The following is a 21050-nucleotide window of genomic DNA, read 5'->3' on the forward strand; positions in this document are numbered from 1 at the left end:
CGCCATCTTCATTTATTGTGACACCGATGAATAACGGCACGAAACCGCCACTCACCGGAGACAAATGGACAGGTGCTCCGCAGCTGAGAAGGGACGCCTGTAGTTTCGTCGTTTGTAGGGAAATCCTTGGACCGACCAAACTGGGTACAGGTCAGCTTCGTGTAGCACTGGAAGCAGCTCCTGGAGAAGTTGCGTGCGCCTCAGGATGGCGTGGCGCTTCGGGCGGCCACACTACAGGTCAAATGGCCGTCTATTGCTGCTCGTGTGTTTTTACTCCCGCGACGCAAAACGATCCTTCACGTCCGGTGGGAACGTAGCGTGAGGCGTTTGTCGCCTCTTTCAACTTCTTTCACTGTAGACCTGCGAATGCTTGAAAACTTTCATCCTCCTCAACCATCCCTTTCTTCCTTCCATCAATTCATCAGGCCCAAACACTTCCTCTACATTCCTCTTGTCCAGGTGCTAAGAGAATACAAACTGCTGTGCCCCAAACTGGCTTTGGCAAAGACATCAATTGTGTAAAAGAGGGCTTCATCTTTTTCTTTGAAAGTAAAGCATCTCCTGCATTGTCTTTTCTCTAAAACGCGGTCTCTAGCTTGTCACCATCCACATTCTGCTGCTTGCCGACTTCTCGATTTTGTTCGCTACTACAACGTCCCCCACTATGAACTCGGTATTTTCCTCATCACTTGAGGAATCGGAGCGCTCAGAGTGTCACTATTTGGAGATGCGTTCCACAATTGGATTTTGGTTTTGCTGGGCCTCTGGCCTTTCTCGCTCTTTGTGACTGGCCCCTAACCTCAATTTCTCAGGCGCTGCACTCACAATGCGGGTCTTCTCATTTGTTTTTGTTTTTTATTTAAGGCTGTGCTGCCATCAACTCGGAGAATGGAGCTCGCATGTATTACGTTACACACATTAAAAACGACGTACTTTGGTCTTTACATGATCATCATGAACCTTATGATGTCATTTGACTGATGCGTGGAAAACATGTTTTGGTACATACATGTCAAGCCACTTCTGCCATGTGACTTGCATTCACACATGCCACGAAATGGACTCCTCTCCCGAAATATTTAGTCACAATATTTGCTTAGCAACTCACCCGTAGGCTTATCTTACCCCACTCTCTCCTACATCCATTCTGGAAATAAACTGTGGCAAGATAATCTGCAGGTATAGTCTGGATAATATCTTTTGTAAATGTGAACTTAAACTACAGAATGTATTTTTTGGTTTTGTAAAGTGAAGAGGCTCAGTTGAAAATGAATACTACTTAAATAACCTCATCTTTCTTGCCAAGTTCTCTTGCACAAATGTAAATTTGCCAAGACAAAACCAATGTTCTCTCTCTTTTAATGGAAAAAAAAAAAAAGGAACGATAGATAATCTCACTATCGGCTTCAAAAAAACAAGCTATCAAGACTTTAAATGTACTGTATGCTCTGTCAAGTCCGGGTTTTCGTGGCGTAGGAGGAAAGGCAAAACTGGAAGACCCGATTGCAGGGAAGCACGGAGGTAAGGCAGGAGTGCAAGTATCTCAAAAACAATAAAGGCAAACAAAAAAATACATTAACAAAGAGCAAAAAGCAAAGTTCAAAGTAAAGAAAAGAAGAATAAACTCACCAAAACCAGAAACATAACATGGAAAACATGACCTACAGCAGGGGTGTCACACTCAAATTCACGGTGGGCCAAAATAAGAAATTGGGACAAATAAAAAAAAAAAAAAAGTGAAAAATCACTGCGATGTACACGTTGCAGAAATGTAGCGTTAAAGTTTATCATATGACAACATACATACATTTTGCTTCAACGCTGAATCTGGAAAAAACAAACTTTAATATTATAAACAAGAAATCGAATTTGTGATAAAAGACATCAGTGGTATTTGTTGGTCGTTTCGTATTTAAATAGATAACATGAATTCTTCTGTCCCTCCATCTTATATTTATCTATCGCCAACTACCTTTCTTTTTCATGGAAATCTTTTTGCAAAGGTCAACAACAAAACAACTCCAAAAAAGAAAGATGTCCTTCAATAAAAATAAACAAAAAAACTTCAAACTATTAAAACTATTACTTTCATTGTTATTCAAACTGCCTAGGAGTTGATAAAGGGCATTAAAAACAAACAAAAAAACCATTGAATGATGTTCTATTCTTTGTTACAGCCACATTGCTTCGCGCACAACAAACAGGTCTGTCTTTGGCTTTAGTGAACAGACAATCTTCCTCCCACCTGTCTTGGAAGTGAACCGTTTTCCGTCGTTTGTTAGGCCATTTTTGGGAAGGGGAAGTGTAAATTTGCTCGAGGAGATCGGTAGCTGCTAGGAGTTGCTAACGCCTGCAACAGAAAGGGAAGGGGCGCCCGCCGGTCTCGACCGATGGGCCGACACACTAGCAAAGCATTCTGGGATTTGTAATATTAGTGGCGCACGTGCTATAGACTGGCGGGCCAGCTCTAAGACACATTTGATATGGTCTCGCGGGCCGAATTTAGCCCCCGGGCCCGAGTTTGACATATACGACCTACAGCAACAGACGACACGCAACAATGAGCCGACCGGGGCCGACCGAAACCGGGGAATGAAATTCAAGCGAACTGACGAGACAACGAGGCACACCTGGACAAGATGCGAGCGGCAGGAGGGAGCTGATTGGTTGACACGAGGTGAACAGGTGCACACAATAACCAAACCAGCACACAAGACATGAACAACATGGGACCCAGGAAAACACGCAACGAAATTCAATATAATCGAAACGAAAACACGGACGATGACCTGCTCCCATTACAAATGGTTTTCATTTTATTTGAGTGAAACTTCTATTTGTATTCTTCTTTTTAGGTGTGGTTTGTGGAGAGGGGTCGTAGGTGGAGTGAGAGAAAACACTGAACTGAACCTTATCAAACACACTACATGCTTTTATCTCAAAAAGCCGGCACCTTAAATATTGACTGTTTCCATCGCGTGACGTCACGTTTATGCGGGCACATTGATCGGGTGTCGTTTTGCATTGCAACCACAACATTTCCGGGCAAGAAAACCCAAAGACCAAAAGGATGCCCGGCACATTGTGTCGCATACACTTGCGTACTTCTTTTGCTTTGGGCTCGTCCCATTAGGGCTGGCCACAGCGTCTCCTCCTTTCCCATGTAAACCCAATCGCCTGCATCCTCCTCTCTAACACCAACTGCCCTCACGATTCTCTCGCTCTTGCCTGGCAGCTCCATCCTCCTCATCCTTCTACCAAGCCATCCAAGTCTGCTCTCTCTCTCTAGTGAAGGGCACGGCAGTTCTTTTGAGTGTCCTGAATCATTCGAACCGGTTCTTTAAAAAGATTCAAGTTCAAAAGCTATCCCCGCGAGGACGCCAGGACTTCAGAATCATCTTTATTTGCCAAGTATGTCCAAAAAACACACAAGGAATGTGTCTCCTGTAGTTGGAGCCGCTCTAGTACGACAACAGACAGTCAATTGACAGAGAACACTTTGCGGTTCAAATCACTCATGAGTACGTTCACTGCGTAGTACGCCGTTCCTTGCGCAAACGAATCACTCATCGTACTAGTACATCGCTCCTTAGCGGGTCACAATCGAAGAAGTTCAGGTCTCCAGTACAGTCAGTTCACTTAAGTCTCTCTCTCTCTCTCTCGCAGTAGATCCACAAAGACACAGTGTAGCTCCTTCTGACCTTCTCTGTACTTTCCCGTCTACACTCTCAAGGCAAACAATGCATCTGTGATACGCTTTTTAAAAAATATTTTTTTTTAAAGGTTGTGTATTGATATCATACGTTCTGGCGTTGACAAAACAGTAACCCTCGTGAAAATCGCTTGATGAATGAGCAATAAGTCGTAATTTACTTAATTTCAGTTTCCATGCATTGCCTTCTATGGGAACGACGACCTAACATGGCCGCCACGCAGGCACGTCGTTTAGCCGGGCGGCTACAATGTGCTGGCGTATCGCGTCTTCATATCTATAGTGGAACCTCTGAAGTGTCCCATAGTGTCGTGAGGGTATTGTTGTATTTTATTGTTTATCAACGATTGAAAACATTGCCCAGAAAAAAAATGTTCATAAAAATATTGACGTAAGTCTTCTTTTCTTCTACTGTCGAACTTTTGAACCCGAGTTTGGGCCGACAGCGCCACCTGGCCAAATATTGGCCGACCTCCTTACGTGGCCACCATTTCTGACGGGGGACAGATTGTTCTGCAACAGGGCTTACCGGTTCGCTTCCGATCTGGCTGGAGATGGATCCGAATGGTCACGAAGTCAAATATTCCTCAGCAAATAATCCCACGAGGGACCCGATTGACAACAACATGGCCACAAGGACGAAATAGTAAGAGACACGGCGTGTTTTATGGTCTACTGTCTCATTCAATTATGTGACGTTAGTTGTGTTGCAATTGTACGATGGTCATGTCCTTTCGGTTTTTTAAATGATAATTTAAAGTAGGTTTATTTTTATTTCGTGTACGATAAATGACGTTTTTGTTTGTTGTAGTTTCGGTTTCGTTTGATGAGAAACGTAACCGTCACGATGCGTTCAGCGTTTCCCCGGAAATCCCACAATGTGTCGAGAACCACATTCGCTAGGCTAAAATGCATACCCAGTGGTACCAAACGTTAATTCAAAGCACCTTTTGTGAAATAAATAATCATTTTCAAAAATTAGTGAAAACATGGATTTCACAATTAAAGATGAAGTACTAATACTGCTGATATTTTCTTTTCATGTTTAGGTTCGTCTCAGAATATCTTTTTGATTAGAAAAGTTTTATTTCAGCGCAGTCGTTCGATTCAAACAATGAAAATCACATGATGGAGATTTTTTCTTTTTAAATTCAGAAGGCTGATTCCCTTCCTAATTTCTATTTTAAAAATGTAATTTTCACATTTCTTGAGTTGGTGCGTTTTTGTTAGTTGTAAGAGATCATCATCAAAATAATTGGAAAAAAAGATGAACTATTTCACTGTTTGTAGTGAATCTGTAATATGAGTTCAAATTTTGTGAATGTCGCTGCAGAAATATGGTTTTCCACCAAATTGTAATTGATCAAGGTGCGCCAATATATGATTGGAATTGTATTGATATAGCTGAGTAATTTTCCAAGATTAGAGATTTGTCAGTTTCAGACATGACGTGAATGCATCGCACCTCGCTGCCACTTTTGAGAAAGGCTGAAAACGGAATCCGACTGTATTGCAAAGCGTGCGCTTCACGGTGACGACAAAGGCTTGTCAAGTTCATCCTCGAGATGTTTACTACGCTGAAGTTTCTCATCTTTCGCTCGGTCTCAGTTTAGGGGGAGTGACCGTGATCTCTCCGATCGAGTCTCGCCGGAACGAGATGAGAATGAGTAAGCTCGCCTATCCATACGTTTTTATTATTATTCCCCCTTTCTTGACTGTCTTTTTTGGGGGAATGTTTTAGTGGCTGAGAAGGAAGAAGAAGAGCTTCAGAAATGGAAGGAGGCTCACAGACTCACACACGTGCAAACCACGCCACAGAGACTCGGTAAATAAAAAGCAGCGCTCTTCCAGCACGGGGACCTTGACCTTGACCTTGATCTTGACTGTCGCGCTGCCTTCACTATTTCAAGGCGGCGATGCCACCTTGGCCCAAGTCAGGGAGAGACAGTTTGCGGACTTGCGTTGCTCCAAGATGCAGAAGAAGGTACGCTTTTGTACACGCGCGGGGTGGCTTTTCTTTCCTGTTGCTTCTGACTTCTGACGGGATTGGCTGCGAGCAGGGGCTCGCAGCCAATCCCACTTTGCCTGAGCTCAGGCCCACTTTGCCTGGGCTGAGCTCACGACCTCATTTTGGAAAGTACCCTTCTGAAATAGAATCACACTTTTTACACCTTGAAACAGACCGTTTAGAGGGCCAGCCTCGCCATTAATAGATGATGATAATCATCATTATGACTTCATTATTATATATATTATTATATATTCATAATAATAATATTTGATAATATATGAAATGAACTACTATTAAAACAAAAAATGTATTTGAATCCTTAAGCAACACCTCTCACATGAAAAGAGTATGAAGGATTTAAAAAACAAAACAAATTTGTCAAACTCGTAGCCCGGTGGCCACATCATTTGACGTGCAGGGCCGGCGAAAGCAAATCATTTGCGTCAACTTCCGTGATTCTTGCTCAGATCTGTACCAACATTTCACATCGTAATTTGTAAGAATTAATGACATTGAGCATTTTTGGGGGGGTTACTAAACCCCTTTTCATAGTAACTTGAGCAATAGTATTATCCTTGACTTCTGATTTGAAAACTAGTGTACAGACATTGATCGGGCAGCCGTTTCAACAAAGCAACGACAAAGCGATGGAAGCTGTAGCACAGTGTGGCCCGCCACGAAAATGACTTTGACAGCCCCTGTGCGGTGGTTCACTCGCTTGACCGAGCGCAGCTCGCGCCGGTTCCGTTCACGCCGCTCTGGCTTGTCCGGCCGGGCTCTCCACGTGCGCCCTGCGATTGAGCGGCGAGCCGTCCGGCTGCGGGCTTTCACCTTCCGAGTCGGCCCGAGGCCCCCGCTGCCCGTCGCCCTGAAGAAGATAAGTAGCTTTGAAAATGGATGGATGGATGATAAATGTGCTTTTGTTCAGCTCAAACAGGAAACTTTGGCTCAGAAGAAGAGAAAAGAAGAGGAGGATGAGCTTCAGTGGAAGAAAGACGAACATAGAAAAAAGGTACGAGAATATCTTGTTTATAAATCTATCACGCCGGCACTTTGGGACAAAATCCAGAGTAAACGTGAATATTTTTTCCTGTATGTGCACTTTTTGCCAGGCTCAAAATCATGGGCTCAACAAAAGCCAAGTTGAAGGCGCAGTAGCACCTGCAGCCGCTAGATGGCAGTAGAGGCCAGCATGAGTAAATGATGAACGCATGCTGAATACTCTGCGCACATGATTAGTAGTTAGCGAAGGTTCTGGATTCAGATCCCTTCCCACAGCCCCTTTTCTACATTTTGTCGTGTTAGCCTTGTTTTAAATGGAATTAAATTCCTTTCATGGCTCAAAACCCAACACAAACATCCGCATTATGGTGAAGTGATGCAAACATAGTACAATTAAAACACTGAAATCTTACATGTGCATATACACGTGCATCTCAATAAATTAGAATGTCATGGAAAACTTAGTTCTTTTCAGTAGTTTCATTCAAAGAGTGAAACAATATCATATCCTGTATTTCATGATTTAAGAGAGAAAACTATTTCATGATTTAATTTGTTTTTCAAATTTAAGCCTTTTTAATACAGGTAAGGCAGTTGACAACAGATTCTCATTTGCAATTCCGACAGAAGGTTTATATATGTAATTTTTATATATATTGCCTCCGTTTTATAAGATTGTGGCTTCAAATGCAGGCTGTGGCCTTACTGTGTGGAGTTTGCATGTTCTCGCTGTTCTTGTGTGGCTTTTCCACCGGACGTGTGCCCTGTGATTGGCTGGCGATCTGTCCCGACGCTCACTGATCGGCTCCTGCTCACCCGCCACACGAGTGAGGATCGAAATGGACGGACGCAACGAAAAGCCGAAATTCACTATCTTAACAAGTTACAATGTTATGCACATAAGAAACGATCAACGTGATTTTAAATCGATATAAAACATAAGTTTCCCTTTTTGAATTGAACTCATAAAATATTTCCTTCATCCGTCCATTTTCCGTACCGCTTTATCCACACAGGGGTCTCGGGCGTGCTGGAGCCTATCCCAGCTATCTTCGGGCGAGAGGCGGGGTACGCCCTGAACTGGTCGCCATGATATAAAAAATTGTAGCGATCCACACTAACGTTGCTCCTTTTAATCAGTTTACTGCAAAAAAAAAAAGCACTTTACCAAAATTCCCAAAGTATAGTTTTCCATTTTATAGAAAGGCTTGAAACTTTGATTGAAAATGAATGGACTTCAAACATTTCCCTGAGGAACGTCGTTCCAAATTGTGTCTTACTCGTTTGTCACAGGGTTGGATGTTGGAAAATCACTTACATAGTGTACGTTGCACTGGTCAAATTTTTGGGACAGCTAGCCCCTCCCATCTATCTGTAGGAATTGACACTTTCTGCGGAACATTTTACCAAGTCATCCATTTTTCTAACTACAGCGACATATAGACGGTACTTGCTCATTTTGCTTATAAAAACGCGTTGATTGCGTGTGTGATGCTTTGCAGGCCGAGCGTCTGGAGGAACGGAAGAAGGCGGAGCAGCAGAGAAGGCGGGAAGACCTCCAACAAGAACACGCCCAGTGAGTCCGGTTCTCCGCTACCCTTCAGTTTCATTGACTCGCACCATCGTGATGGTCTCCATGCGCCAAACCCTAACCCTAACCATTGTTTCATGATAATGCTTTTCTGATATGCTTGACCGTTTAATGATTTACTTTGTGGTCGTGTTATCGGACTTGCGGCCACATGTCTTGGACACTCGGGTGACGAGAGGGGCGGAGCTGTCAACTGATCACCACCTGGTGGTGAGTTGGCCTCCGATGGTGGGGGAAGATGCCGGGCCGACTTGGCGGGCCCAAACGTATTGTGAGGGTCCGCTGGGAACGTCTGGCGGAATCCCCCGTCGGAAGGAGTTTTGACTCCCACCTCCGACAGAACTTTGCTCATGTTCCAGGGGAGGTGGGGGACATCGAGTCCGAGCGGACCGTGTTCCGCGCCTCCATTGCTGAGGCGGCCGACCGGAGCTGTGGCCGTAAGGTGGTCGGTGCCTGTCGTGGCGGGAATCCCCGAATCCGTCGGTGGACACCAACGGTGAGGGCTGCCGTCAAGCTGAAGAAGGAGTCCTATCGGGCCTTTTTGGCCCGTAGGACTCCTGAGGCAGCTGATGGGTACCGGCTGGCCAAGCGGAATGCAGCTGTGGTGGTCACTGAAGCAAAAACTCGGGCATGCGAGGAGTTCGGTGAGGCCACGGAGAAAAACTTCCGGACGGCTTCGAGGAAATTCTGGTCCACCATCCTGCGTCTCAGGAGGGGGAAGCAGTGCACCATCAACACTGTGTATAGTGGGGATGGGGCGCCGCTGACTTCGACCCGGGACGTTGTGAGCCGGTGGGGAGAATACTTCGAAGACCTCCTCAATTCCACCGACACGCCTTCCCATGAGGGAGCAGAGTCTGGGGTCTCTGAGGCGGGCTCTCCTATCTCCGGGGTTGAGGTCACCGAGGTGGTTAAAAAGCTCCTCGGTGGAAGGGCCCCCGGGGGTGGATGAGATTCGCCCGGAGTTCCTCAAGGCTCTGGATGTTGTAGAGCTGTCCTGGTTGACATGCCTCTGCAACATCGCGTGGACATCGGGGACCGTGCCTCTGGATTGGCAGACTGGGGTGGTGGTCCCCCTTTTTATCTTTTTGATCCCCCTGTAGTAGTTCCAACTACTCCTCAGCCTCCCTGGTAAGGTCTATTCAGAGGTGCTGGAGAGGAGGGTCCGTCGGGAAGTCGAATCTCAGATTCAGGAGGAGAAGTGTGGTTTTCGTCCTGGCCGTGGAACAGTGGACCAGCTCTACATCCATGGCAGGGTCCTCGAGGGTGCATGGGAGTTCGCCCAACCAGTCTACATGTGTTTTGTGGACTTGGAGAAGGCGTTCGACGCTCGGTCATCCGGGAGGATCTCGGAGTAGAGCCGCTGCTCCTCCACATCGAGAGGAGCCAGATGAGGTGGCTGGGGCATCTGATTCGGATGCCTCCCGGACGCCTCCCCGGTGAGGTGTTCCGGGAGGAGACCCCGGAGACGACCCAGGACACGCCGGAGAGACTACATCCTTCGGCTGGCCCGGGAACGCCTCGGGATCCCCCCCGGAAGAGCCGGATGAAGTGGCTGGGGAGAGGGAAGTCTGGGCGTCCCTGCTAAAGCTACTGCCCCCGCGACCCGACCTCGGATAAGCGGTAGAAAATGGATGGATGGATGGAATGCTCTAAAAAGCATGAGGAAGAAAATAAGCGTTTTTAACCTGGACTTGAAAACGTTCACACTTGGAGCTGACGTCACTTCTGTTGGCAACTTATTCCATTTGTTTGCAGCATAATAGCTAAACGCTGCTTCACCATGTTTGCTTTGGAATCTGTGCTCCGCTATTTGACCTGAGTCTGTTGATCTCAGAGCCCTACTAGGTTTATATTCCGTTAGCATTTCTTTCATGTAATTCAGGACCTAAAGCATTTAGTGATTTATAGACCAGTAGCAGAACTTTAAAATCTATTCTAAAGCTGACTGGGAGCCCCTATAGAGACCTTACAATTGGAGTAATATGCTCTGACCTCTTTGTTCTGGTCAGAACCCGAGCTGCAGCATTCCGAATGAGCTTTTGGGGGGAGTCCAGTCAGAAACCCCTTACAATAGTCAAGCCAAAAAAAACTTATGAGCTTCTCCTGGTCTGCTTGGCACATGCAAGCCTTCACTCTGGATATGTTCTTCAGACGGCAGAAGGCAGTTTTAGTAATTGATTTGATATGACTGTTGAAGGTCAGGTCAGTACACCAAGGTTTCAGACTTGGTGTTTGTTTTTTAAAGACAGTGACTCCAGGTATTTATTAACAGCAATCCTCTTTTGTTTATTGCCAAAAACAATGATCTCAGTTTTGTTGTGGTTTATTTGAAGAAAATTTCGGCTCACCCATTTATTTATCTGTTTTAGACGTGACTCACCTCAATTGAACTGTAGTCATCTGGAGACACTGCTTGAAATAATTCTGCATGTCATCTGCATGGCTATGATAGTCAAAATTCAAGTTCTGAAGAATTTGACCCAAGGGGACCGTATACAGGCTGAACAGGAGGGGTCCAAGAACTGACCCTTGAGGGACGACCCCATAGGTCATTGCCATTTGATGACATTGAACACTTCCAATGGTTACAAACTAACTCCAGGGGCCTCATGTACAAAAGGTGCGTACGCACAAAAACGTTGCGTCCGCTCTTTTTCACGGCAAAGTTCAGATGCATCAAGAGTGACACGACCGTGGAAATGTGCGGTGCCACACGCCAACTGCGTGGCTGGCGTACGCACGTTTCTGCGGTTTTCTGTGCTTTGGCGACACTTCGAGGTGATGCTGGGAAACCGTTAGCAGAAATCTGCACGTCAGAGAGACATGAACAATTAGCGCTGATGAACAATTCATGCCAACAACATTTGTTTCATTCATTTGTTAACCAGTGTATTTAATGACCCACTGATATTTGTGAGGACACCTATTAGTTGATCAAGGCGATGATTTATGCCGCCTGTTGCCCTCACAATCGCTTTGTGACTCCAGCACATGCACTGAAAAAGAGTCCTTTGAATTTACTTCATTTGAACATGTACGTCAGTTGCACATGATTAAAATGTGTTTAAATTGACATAATTTACCCCTCTTCTTAAAAAAAAAAACCAAACAAAAAGATTTTTTTTCAGCGTGCGTGTCCACTCCTGTGTATTAAAATAATAAATGGAGGAATCAAAAAGCAGTCAAAGTTTTTGATGTCCTCTTTGATATGCTGATGTGCTTGTATTTGAATTCAAAAGATTTATTACAAATACCACACATACAACATTTACGCATGAACCTTTATCTCGTAGGGCTGAGTGTAGGTTACTGTATGAGCACATTTGTTATGAGTTATGAAAAATGCATGGTATTAACCTTGTGGGGTGATCCGAGTCAGCCACGCGTGAGAGCAGCGTCACCCACGATCGCAGCGATTCTCTCCTCGAACGGGGTGAGGCCCTCCGCGCCGGTTCCTCCGCCTGTTTTGTCCGCACTTTGGCGGCGGGCAGCCGTCCTCCGCTTCACGTCCACCTTAATGTCTGACCACTTCTTTTGTAGTTCAGCGTGTGTGCGCTGATCTGACTCCACAGTATTGACAGCCGCACACACGCTGTACCATTCGCTCCTCTTTCGCATGTTGTTAACGACGGAGGACAGCGTGCCAAAGAGGATTTTCTTGCGCACCTCCGCTTCATTGAGCAACTTCACATTCAGAAAAAATATTTTTCTTCATTGCCTTGCTCATTGTCCTTTTTTTCTGATCATGCAGAGATGGGCATCTCGGGCGCAGGGTTAATTAAAATGTGTTTTGCGTATTCAAATGTGGGCGTGGACAGGGAGGAGTCGGCTACTCCAACGTGCGCTCGTTTCCACGTTGATTGGAATGTACGAAGGAAATGTGCTTGGATTCATGAGTACGCAGAGTTTCATACATCTGGATATTTTTGCGCGTACGACGTTTTCTGGATTTGAGCGTACGGCATGTTTTAGGAGGAAATCCATGCAGGTCTTTGTACATGAGGCCCCAAGTGCGGTAGGTAGGACCTGAACCATTTAAGGACTGCTCCATTCAGTCCTACCCATGTTTCCAACCTGTTCAGCAGTGTATAACGATCTACCGTATCAAAAGCCGCACTGAAATCCAACTAGACCAGAATTGACACCTTTCCCGAGTCAGTATTGTTAAAGTTGGGGGAAAATATTAGCCAAAAGTATTCATACCAACCAATTGTGAGTTCTTTTATCTGTCAGTATTCAACCGTTTATCACTTTGATAAGAGCAGATTTTGTACCGTGATGAGTTTGGAAATTTGTCAAAAAGTCCACTTAAGTTCAAGAAATTGCCGAGTTGATTAAAAATAACTTTGTCAACAATCTCGGCTATGAAAGGGAGATTTTAGATGCGTCTATAGCTTGCCAACATGGAAGCGTCCAGCGTTCTATTTTTGAGAAGAGGCTTAATTAAAAGCAGAAAGTCAATCAAACCTGCAGATAGCAATAAAGGTTTCTTGCGGTTGATTGAAACTTTGGTGACAGGGTGAACTCGGCCTTCTTGGACAAGCTCGACCGTCCCGGCAGAGGAAGCGTAGAAAAACCAACCAGCGAGTCCGGCACCCGTGGACAAGAAAGGCCTGGACCTCGTCCAGGGGACGACGACTCTGGCGAGGCAGAGGAGGCCGGTGAGTCAAACGGAAGCCACACCAAAGCAGGCTTGTCTGTTGTGTGTTTCGTCACAGCTCCAAAGTGCCGCTGAAGCTTTTTTCGGGAGCTTCGCACTGATATCCGGCTCCACGTTTAAGAGCAGTAAGACCCCTTTCTCACTGGCCTGGAGACGAGTTGGCCACCTGACGGCGACTCGAGTCCCCGCCGGTCGCGGCGACGTCTCCTGGGAAATCGAGCGGGTTTCGTATTTCATGTTGTCCGCGTTTGGAGGGCTTTTCTGGTGTCCGTGCACCAAACTTCAGGACGTGTCGCCATTTGAGAGTGGAGTGAGACGTGAGACGATTTGCTCAGCGTACGTTGAATGTATAAACGCTTTTGTCTGAATGGCGAGCTGTTGTCAAGCCTGCGTGTCTGCAATAAGAAATTACACGGTGCTCTTTGTGGACAATCAATCAATCAATATTAACTTTGATCTCCGTATTTTAAAAAGCACACACATAGAGTATAATGTACATTCTACATTTATTTAAAGACTACGTATGCTTCGTATCGCGACTCGGGGCGGATTGCGTGTGACGTCGTCCGGAGACGTCTTCCCGGTGAGAGCGCCAGCAATATTTTGCTATTTGCTACTTAATCAGCATCGGCAGTCTCGGCGACCTCTCTGCCAGTGAGACCGGGTCTGAGCGCGCGCCGCAGTTTTTTCCTGGTCATGTGTGGGGTATCATTTAGTGCCAGAGACCTATTTGTGCGTTTTCACAAATCTTATCTATTTCGTGCCAAAAACATGGATAAATACAGAGAGTTGATGTGTGAGTGTAATATAACAAAATATGAAGTGCGATGATGACCACAAACAGGAAGCGCAACTTGTTGCGCCACAGGAAGGGTCCGGCCGTCCGTTGGCCGAGCCAGAATGTTTCCGTGTCGCCGCGAGAGCCGGGACGCTGCCCGTGTACGTGCTGAATGCTAGCTAGGTGCTGAAAAGTCATCGGTTCGTCAGCCGGCGAATCTCGTCAAACTTCCGCTCGGTCAGCAACTAACGGGTTCATATGTTTGGCAGTTTTTGCTCGTTTTGTGACGCTACCACAGAGCAAAGGCAAAAGTGTAACGATAACCATAGAACAGGACTTGAAACTGCTGCTAGAGCCGTGATTAGTTTTTCTTTTTGTGGCTCGCTATTCTGTACAAACGATACAATGACTAGAAAACAAATGGTTTCTTATTTCCAGACCAGGACCAGGACGGGTACCAAGAGCGGTACCGCTACCAGAACCTGGAATGGGCCTTGATGAAACTGATGGTAAACTTTCCAGACTTCAGCAGACTCTTCCTGGAGGACATTCTTGACCAGTGTAGTGGCGACTACCAGCAGGCGCACGCTTTACTCAAGCGCTCGATGACTTGAAGTCGAAAGACGTAAATGCAGGGCTGGTGGAGCTCTTCTATATTGCGAGGATTTGTGATTTAAATGCCATTCGGCTTTTGCGAGTGCCCCGAGTTTTTGGAGGTGAGTGACATCGCTTGGTCCATTTTTTGCATTGTGTTGCGGGCCGGACGCTGATAATGAACGGGACAAATGGTCAAACACACAAGAATCAGAACACGCTCAAGCAGCTACAGTAGACCAAAAGCAGAAGTCACGGCCAGGCGCTTCCAGGGACTACAATTCAAGTCCAGACCCTTACAGAGACCAAAACTCCCGTCCGGACGTTTACAGAGACCAAAGGTCACGGCCGGACGCTTCCAGGGACTACAATTCAAGTCCAGACCCTTACAGAGACCAAAACTCCCGTCCGGACGTTTACAGAGACCAAAGGTCACGGCCGGACGCTTCCAGGGACTACAATTTAAGTCCAGACCCTTACAGAGACCAAAACTCCCGTCCGGACGTTTACAGAGACAAAAGGTCACGGCCGGACGCTTCCAGGGACTACAATTCAAGTCCAGACCCTTACAGAGACCAAAACTCCCGTCCGGACGTTTACAGAGACCAAAGGTCACGGCCGGACGCTTCCAGGGACTACAATTCAAGTCCAGACCCTTACAGAGACCAAAACTCCCGTCCGGACGTTTACAGAGACCAAAGGTCACGGCCGGACGCTTCCAGGGACTACAATTCAAGTCCAGACCCTTACAGAGACCAAAACTCCCGTCCGGACGTTTACAGAGACCAAAGGTCACGGCCGGACGCTTCCAGGGACTACAATTCAAGTCCAGACCCTTACAGAGACCAAAACTCCCGTCCGGACGTTTACAGAGACCAAAGGTCACGGCCGGACGCTTCCAGGGACTACAATTCAAGTCCAGACCCTTACAGAGACCAAAACTCCCGTCCGGACGTTTACAGAGACCAAAGGTCACGGCCGGACGCTTCCAGAGACCAAAACGTCACGTCTGGGTGTTTCCAGAGAGCAAAGGTCACCTCTGGACGCTTCCAGAGACCAAAAGTCACATCCAGACGCTTCCAGAGACCAAAAGTCACATCCGGACACTTCCAGAGACTAAAACCCAAGTCCAGATGCTTCCAAAGACCAAAAGTCACGTCCAGACGCTTCCAGAGACCACAAGTCACATCCGGACACTTCCAGAGACTAAAACTCAAGTCCAGATGCTTCCAGAGACCAAAAGTCACATCTGAACACGACCAGAGAGAGACCTTAAAGTCAAGTCCGAACAATTACAGAGACGAACCGGCCATGTCTTGAGATCATGCACGAGGCCACGCCCCTTTTAAGGTTGTTGTTGGGACTTTGAAGTGGCAACAACAACCAGATGTGCAGTCATGTCGCTTTTGAAATCATTCTATTCTCTTTCATTGTTTAATCATCTTTTCATACTTTTACTTTTTCTTTGTTAAAAGCGTCCTTCCAAAAAATGGTGGCAGTTTTTGTGTGAAATTTCAATTGATTTATTCAATGAGGGGATTTCCATTCGATGCGTGAGGTCATTGTATTTGTTTGCAGAATTGCGCGGCGGGCCGTATCCGGCGCTCACGCCCGCGGGCCGACGATTGCCCGACGCTGATCTTTGGGTATTTGCCGTGTCGTCCGCAAGCACGAGCGAGTCCCATTTGTCTCTGCTTCTGGGATTTTCGCAGCGGGTCAGCAGCATGACTCATCATCTTCGCCTCATTTTCATTGAGTCAGCGTGTGCAGCTGGACATGGAAGCGCTCCACCCAAATACGGGGATGATTTTTGTTTTTTACCAAAGTCATATTCTCAAGAAACCGCTGGGACTTGGACTTGGGATCACTTTACGCTTTTCCAAACATCGCATGGCGCGCGCAAGCCAAATATTTACTGGAACTTCCTGACGGTGGGCCGACGGCTGTTTTTGACGGAAAGCGCACGTCAATGATTTGTTTTATCGTCTGTGTTTTTCGATTCCAAATCACAAATCTTTGTTAAATCGGGAAGGTGCTTCCAATGAAATCTGACTCTTTGTGTCAACTTCCTGCAAACTCAAGTGAGGTGTTAATTTGACTTTCTCTGAATGGACGATGGTGCAAATTTAAGAGGAGCGTTTATGGAGAACGCACTTTTGACTTTTGAAGGAAAACGTCGGGTCTCGGGACTGCCTGCCCGCGCACATCAAGTTGGAAATCAAACAAGCGCTTTCCGTTTTTGCAAACGCGAGCGCTTCCTCCCCGACGGCACGCAACGTCGACTTTCTCGTCTTTACGGGCGCTCGCCGGCGAGATCCAGCCCGCTGTCACGTCACGTCACGGTATCGACGTATAAGACGGCGCCGGGCCGATCCCGTCTTGACTTTGAGCGAGAGGCGGCCAGCGCCCTGAACCGGTCGCAAGTGCGCTCTAATTCGTGACCTTTGAGGTACTTTGGCGAAAGCATTTCACAGACGTTATTAAGATACCTGGCAGCAGTTTCAAAACGGAGAACCCAAAAATCGGATCATGTGCATTCTATGGAATAATAAGTATCAGTCGATCACTTTTCTCTAATAGGACGGGGGAATGTCCTGAACTCCCGCGAGCAGTCGAGGAGTCGAGGGTGTACCCCGCCTCTCGCCCGAACGTGGCTGGGATAGGGGCGACCCGCCTGAGGAGAAGCGCTACAGCAAATGCACGGAAGGTCGTGAACTCCGGGAAATGCCGGCTGGCGCGACTAAACAGCGCAAAACGTGTCTTCTCGGCCATAAATTGCAGACCGTCCATCCATCCATCCATTTTCTGAGCCGCTTCTCCTCACGCGGGTCGCGGGCGTGCCGCAGCCCATCCCAGCCGTCATCGGGCAGGAGGCGGGGTACACCCTGAACCGGTCGCCAGCCAATCGCAGGGCACATAGGAACAAACAACCATTCGCACTCACAGTCACGCCTACGGGCAATTTAGAGTCTCCAATTCATGCATGTTTTTGGGATGTGGGAGGAAACCGGAGTGCCCGGAGAAAACCCACGCAGGCACGGGGAGAACATGCAAACTCCACACAGGCGGGGCCGGGGACTGAACCCGGGTCCTCAGAACTGTGAGGCTGACGCTCTAACCGGTCGGCCACCGTGCCGCCTTTAAATTGCAGACCGCTCCCTTTTAAATTTTTCTTCAAACCGGAAGTTTGAAGAAAAAAGACAATTGAACAATTGATTGTTCCAGGCTGGCGTCCCCTCCGAGAATCGGCGTGCCACGTCGGACTTGTCTGAGCCTGGCAAATTCCAGCTGCTTTCCACAAAGCCGCCAAAATGATAGCAAGTTCATTGCGCAACCTCGGAAACCGAGGGGGAAAAAATCTGCGCATACAATTTCTTGAGCAATAAAATACCCAAAACACGAACAAAGCGAGTCACCGATGGCGTCGTGGTGCACTCGCCTGACTTCGGTGCGGGCAGCGTGGGTTCAGTTCCCACTCAGCGACGGTGGGAATGTGAGTGCCAATGGTTGTTCCTGTCTATATGTGCCCTGCGACTGACTGGCGACCAGTTCAGGGTGTAGTCCGCCTTTCGCCCGAAGTCAGCTGGGTTAGGGTTTGATCTTTCCAGCGTCCCGCGACCCTAACCAGGATAAGCGGTGTTGAAAATGGATGGACGGATGGACGAACAAAGCGCAAGACGTATGTGTTCGAGCTTCAGATGTTATTGATTCCAACGTTACCTCAAAAGCACCACTAGGTGGCAGCAGTTAACTTCCTTTGATATTTGCATGACCGTGTGTGCCGTTAATAAGAGTTATGATCGCGATGGATGATTTGACTTGATGGGAAAAATGAAATTGGCAGTCAGTCACTGAGAGTGTTGACTTCAAATCGAAGCATCGAAAGAACGCGACCATCTTCGTGTAAATCCGATGCAATGTTTTGATCTTTGTTGGTGTTGTAATGTTGCGTGTGTAGGAGTGAGTAAAAAAAAAAAAAAAAAAAAGAGAGAAGAAGAAGCAAAAAGCTCCTGCTGTGCGCGCGTGGGCGCGACAACATGAGCTTCTTGTGAGGGTGGCGCCCCCCACCCACCCACCCCGCGGGAACCCCCTGACTCCAACGGCGCACTGGGCCGATGGATGCGCGTCGGCCCGCGTTTGCTGGCCTACCTGCCTCTTTTGTTCCTTTTCTCCTCCGTCGGCGTGGGACGCATTCCAGTACGTGCCGGAAAGGCCAAAGAAGGTCGAGACGCGTGAAGACCACACAAGACTACTCACCAACTGCTCCGTGATTGGATAAGTACGATGTTCAAAACCAAAGCCCTAACATGGAAAAGTGTGCGGCGACACACGTAGACTGACAAAATAACAATACGCACAGGGCAAATATTCTTTAGCCTGTGTCAAGAGCGATTAATATTACTGTGTCGGTTGTGAAACTCTTCTTCGCGCGTACCTCCCGGTCCGTACGATACTGCCGACAGGTGCCGGGGAGCACGATGTCCATCGAATAGAAGTAAAAACCGCGGCGAACAATGTTTCCTTCTTTATATTCTGCTGTCCCTGCCTCACGTGGCCCCTAATGCAAGTGGACTGTCAGCCCGCTCGGCGCTTGTACTTGGTGGAGGGGATTACTGCGTGGTTTTAAGTGAATCCTTTTGAAAAGTTTGGAAGAACTCAGCGGAGAATGAACGTCGTGGAGACGGCGCTCCGGATGCGGCGGAGCGAGGCCAAATCCTTTGCGCTCGCATCGGGGAACTTTCGAGGTTTCCGTCAGCTTCGCCGTCACCGAGAGAGCCGCGTTTAAAAGCCGCCTCCGTTCGACAGCGCGTCTCGAGCGGCTCCGTCCGTCAACATTTCCTCGGAGCGCTTCGGCTCTCGGACGCGCCCGAGCCGCTCGGCAAGCGGTGGCGGCAAAAAGCGCGCAAGGAGAAAAACCGCAGCCCGTCACCACCTCGAGTCAACTTTTCCAAATCGGTGGCGTGAGAGCCTCTTCGAGATACTTGGAGACGTTTCGGCGGATTATTTTGCAAGTCCGTCGAAACGCCTTACAGCGTGAACTCATTTGCACTTCAACCAGAATGTTCTGAAAACTCTCTCAAATGAGTTCACCGTTCAGACATTGTCATCATCGGGCGCGATATCGCTTATATGAGCGCATCAGCGGTGGTTCTCAAAGCGTGGTATGCGGGCAAAGGATCACTCAATTCAATGTTGAAACTGCGCATCATTTTCTTTTTTATGCAGCACAGCACATTTGTTAAGTACAATTGAGCTGAATTTCACTTTTATGTCGTGTACGTTTGCAGTGAATCTTTTGAAACGGTTTGTTTCCCAACAAACACATTTTATTGCAACATTTCGGGATAATACGTTTTCATGGAGTGCTTTTTGATGTCGTTTTGTTTTCCTAAATTTTAGCGCAGTATTACCTGAACAATATGGATTCGTCGACAGCCCAGTGTTCCCCTGAAATTCGTGAGGGGTTGGGACCGAGCCCCGTCGTGAATACCGAAAGTCTGCGAGGAATTGCCGCACTCGCTTAAGCGGTTTATAGTTGCCAATAGATGCCACAAGATGCTTGCGGAGAGCAAAACGAAGCTTCTCGGGCCACTTTAACAGAGTTCCTTGGAATCAAGCCGCCACAAATGGCAGCGAAGCACCACATGATGCTCCTCAACTCAGTTCAACACGGCTCACTGGCACCAAGATGCTACACGATATTCGACATGGCGTTTGCAGTGAAAATGAAAAGAAAAATCAGCGCAATAGCCGAATCCGGCAACCGTGACTCTGCAGGGCAACACTGTAAACACTTTTCGTGAAAATAAATCCATGTTTTAAAAGGGTGTGGGAGGAGTAAAACTATTTTCAACCTTTTTTTATACGGTCGGTCTCGAGATCGTGGATTTCCCCCTTTGCGAGTGGGTCTGGACCGTAGTTCCGTGATCAACCTTGTATATGGTACACAGTGACTTTCGAAATGTAGTTTCTTCCAATTACAAGCTACCCCGTTGACAAGGTCACAGTGGCGCAACCGCTTCAGTGACCGATGAGGTCATCACATTTGATCTTCCCTTTGATGTTCCCTCCAAAAAAGCGGATGAAAGCCATCCGTTTTCCGAACCGCTTTACCTCACGCGGGTCGCGGGCGTGCCGCAGCCTATCCCAGCTATCTTCGGGCGAGAGGCGGGGTTCGCCCTGAACCGGTCGCCAGCCAATCGCAGGGCACATATAGACAAAACAAGCATTCACACTCACATTCGCACCTACGGGCAATTTAGAGTCTTCAATTAACCTACCGTGGATGTTTTCTTAAACAGCTAACCTACAATTCCATTACAACATGCTGACCATTTTCTGTCTTGAGTTTGCTGTCACATTTCTGTGGGGCCAATGATACATTACTCGCGCACTCACTGTAGCAGTCTCGCCACGCTGCACTATTTGCATATCTGTTGTTGACCGATACCGGCCACTCACGCCAGAGTCGCATCCGCTCCATTTGCACGCTGACCGAGGAGTGGCTGCAACATTTGCACAATCGACACGGTCCCAGATGATCGCACGACTCGCTTGAAGTCTCGGCGCCCTTTGCACAATGCTCATTGCGCCGGACCATTGCAATATTAGTCTTTCGAACTGCTTTAAGTGCTAGAAGACTCTCCATCTTTTTGCACAATTGTCAATAAAAAATTAATAATGTACCGGACAACTCGC

The 21050-nt window shown here is 47.4% G+C and overlaps 1 protein-coding gene across 1 annotated transcript; it reads left to right on the forward strand.

Annotated features, from left to right (window-relative positions):
• The first annotated feature begins 4155 nt into the window (after positions 1-4155).
• On the forward strand, positions 4156-14386 carry epsti1 (epithelial stromal interaction 1). The gene is made up of 8 exons (XM_061691801.1): positions 4156-4358; positions 5321-5379; positions 5454-5537; positions 5623-5696; positions 6652-6735; positions 8228-8301; positions 12838-12980; positions 14196-14386. The coding sequence occupies exons 1-8, from the start codon at positions 4267-4269 to the stop codon at positions 14369-14371; spliced, it is 786 nt and encodes a 261-aa protein (XP_061547785.1). The 5' UTR covers positions 4156-4266; the 3' UTR covers positions 14372-14386.
• The last annotated feature ends 6664 nt before the right edge of the window (positions 14387-21050 follow it).

Source organism: Phycodurus eques, chromosome 12 (assembly GCF_024500275.1).
Source record: "Phycodurus eques isolate BA_2022a chromosome 12, UOR_Pequ_1.1, whole genome shotgun sequence".
NCBI lineage: Eukaryota > Metazoa > Chordata > Actinopteri > Syngnathiformes > Syngnathidae > Phycodurus > Phycodurus eques.

What these genes read in the sequence shown, in the direction of transcription:
- epsti1 (XM_061691801.1), top strand. Translation starts at nt 4,267, where the DNA reads ATGGATCCGAATGGTCACGAAGTCAAATATTCCTCAGCAAATAATCCC. An exon ending in ATGGCCACAAGGACGAAATA is followed by an intron (nt 4,359 to 5,320) that starts GTAAGAGACACG and finishes GCTCGGTCTCAG; the next exon opens with TTTAGGGGGAGTGACCGTGA. An exon ending in CTCCAACAAGAACACGCCCA is followed by an intron (nt 8,302 to 12,837) that starts GTGAGTCCGGTT and finishes CTTTGGTGACAG; the next exon opens with GGTGAACTCGGCCTTCTTGG.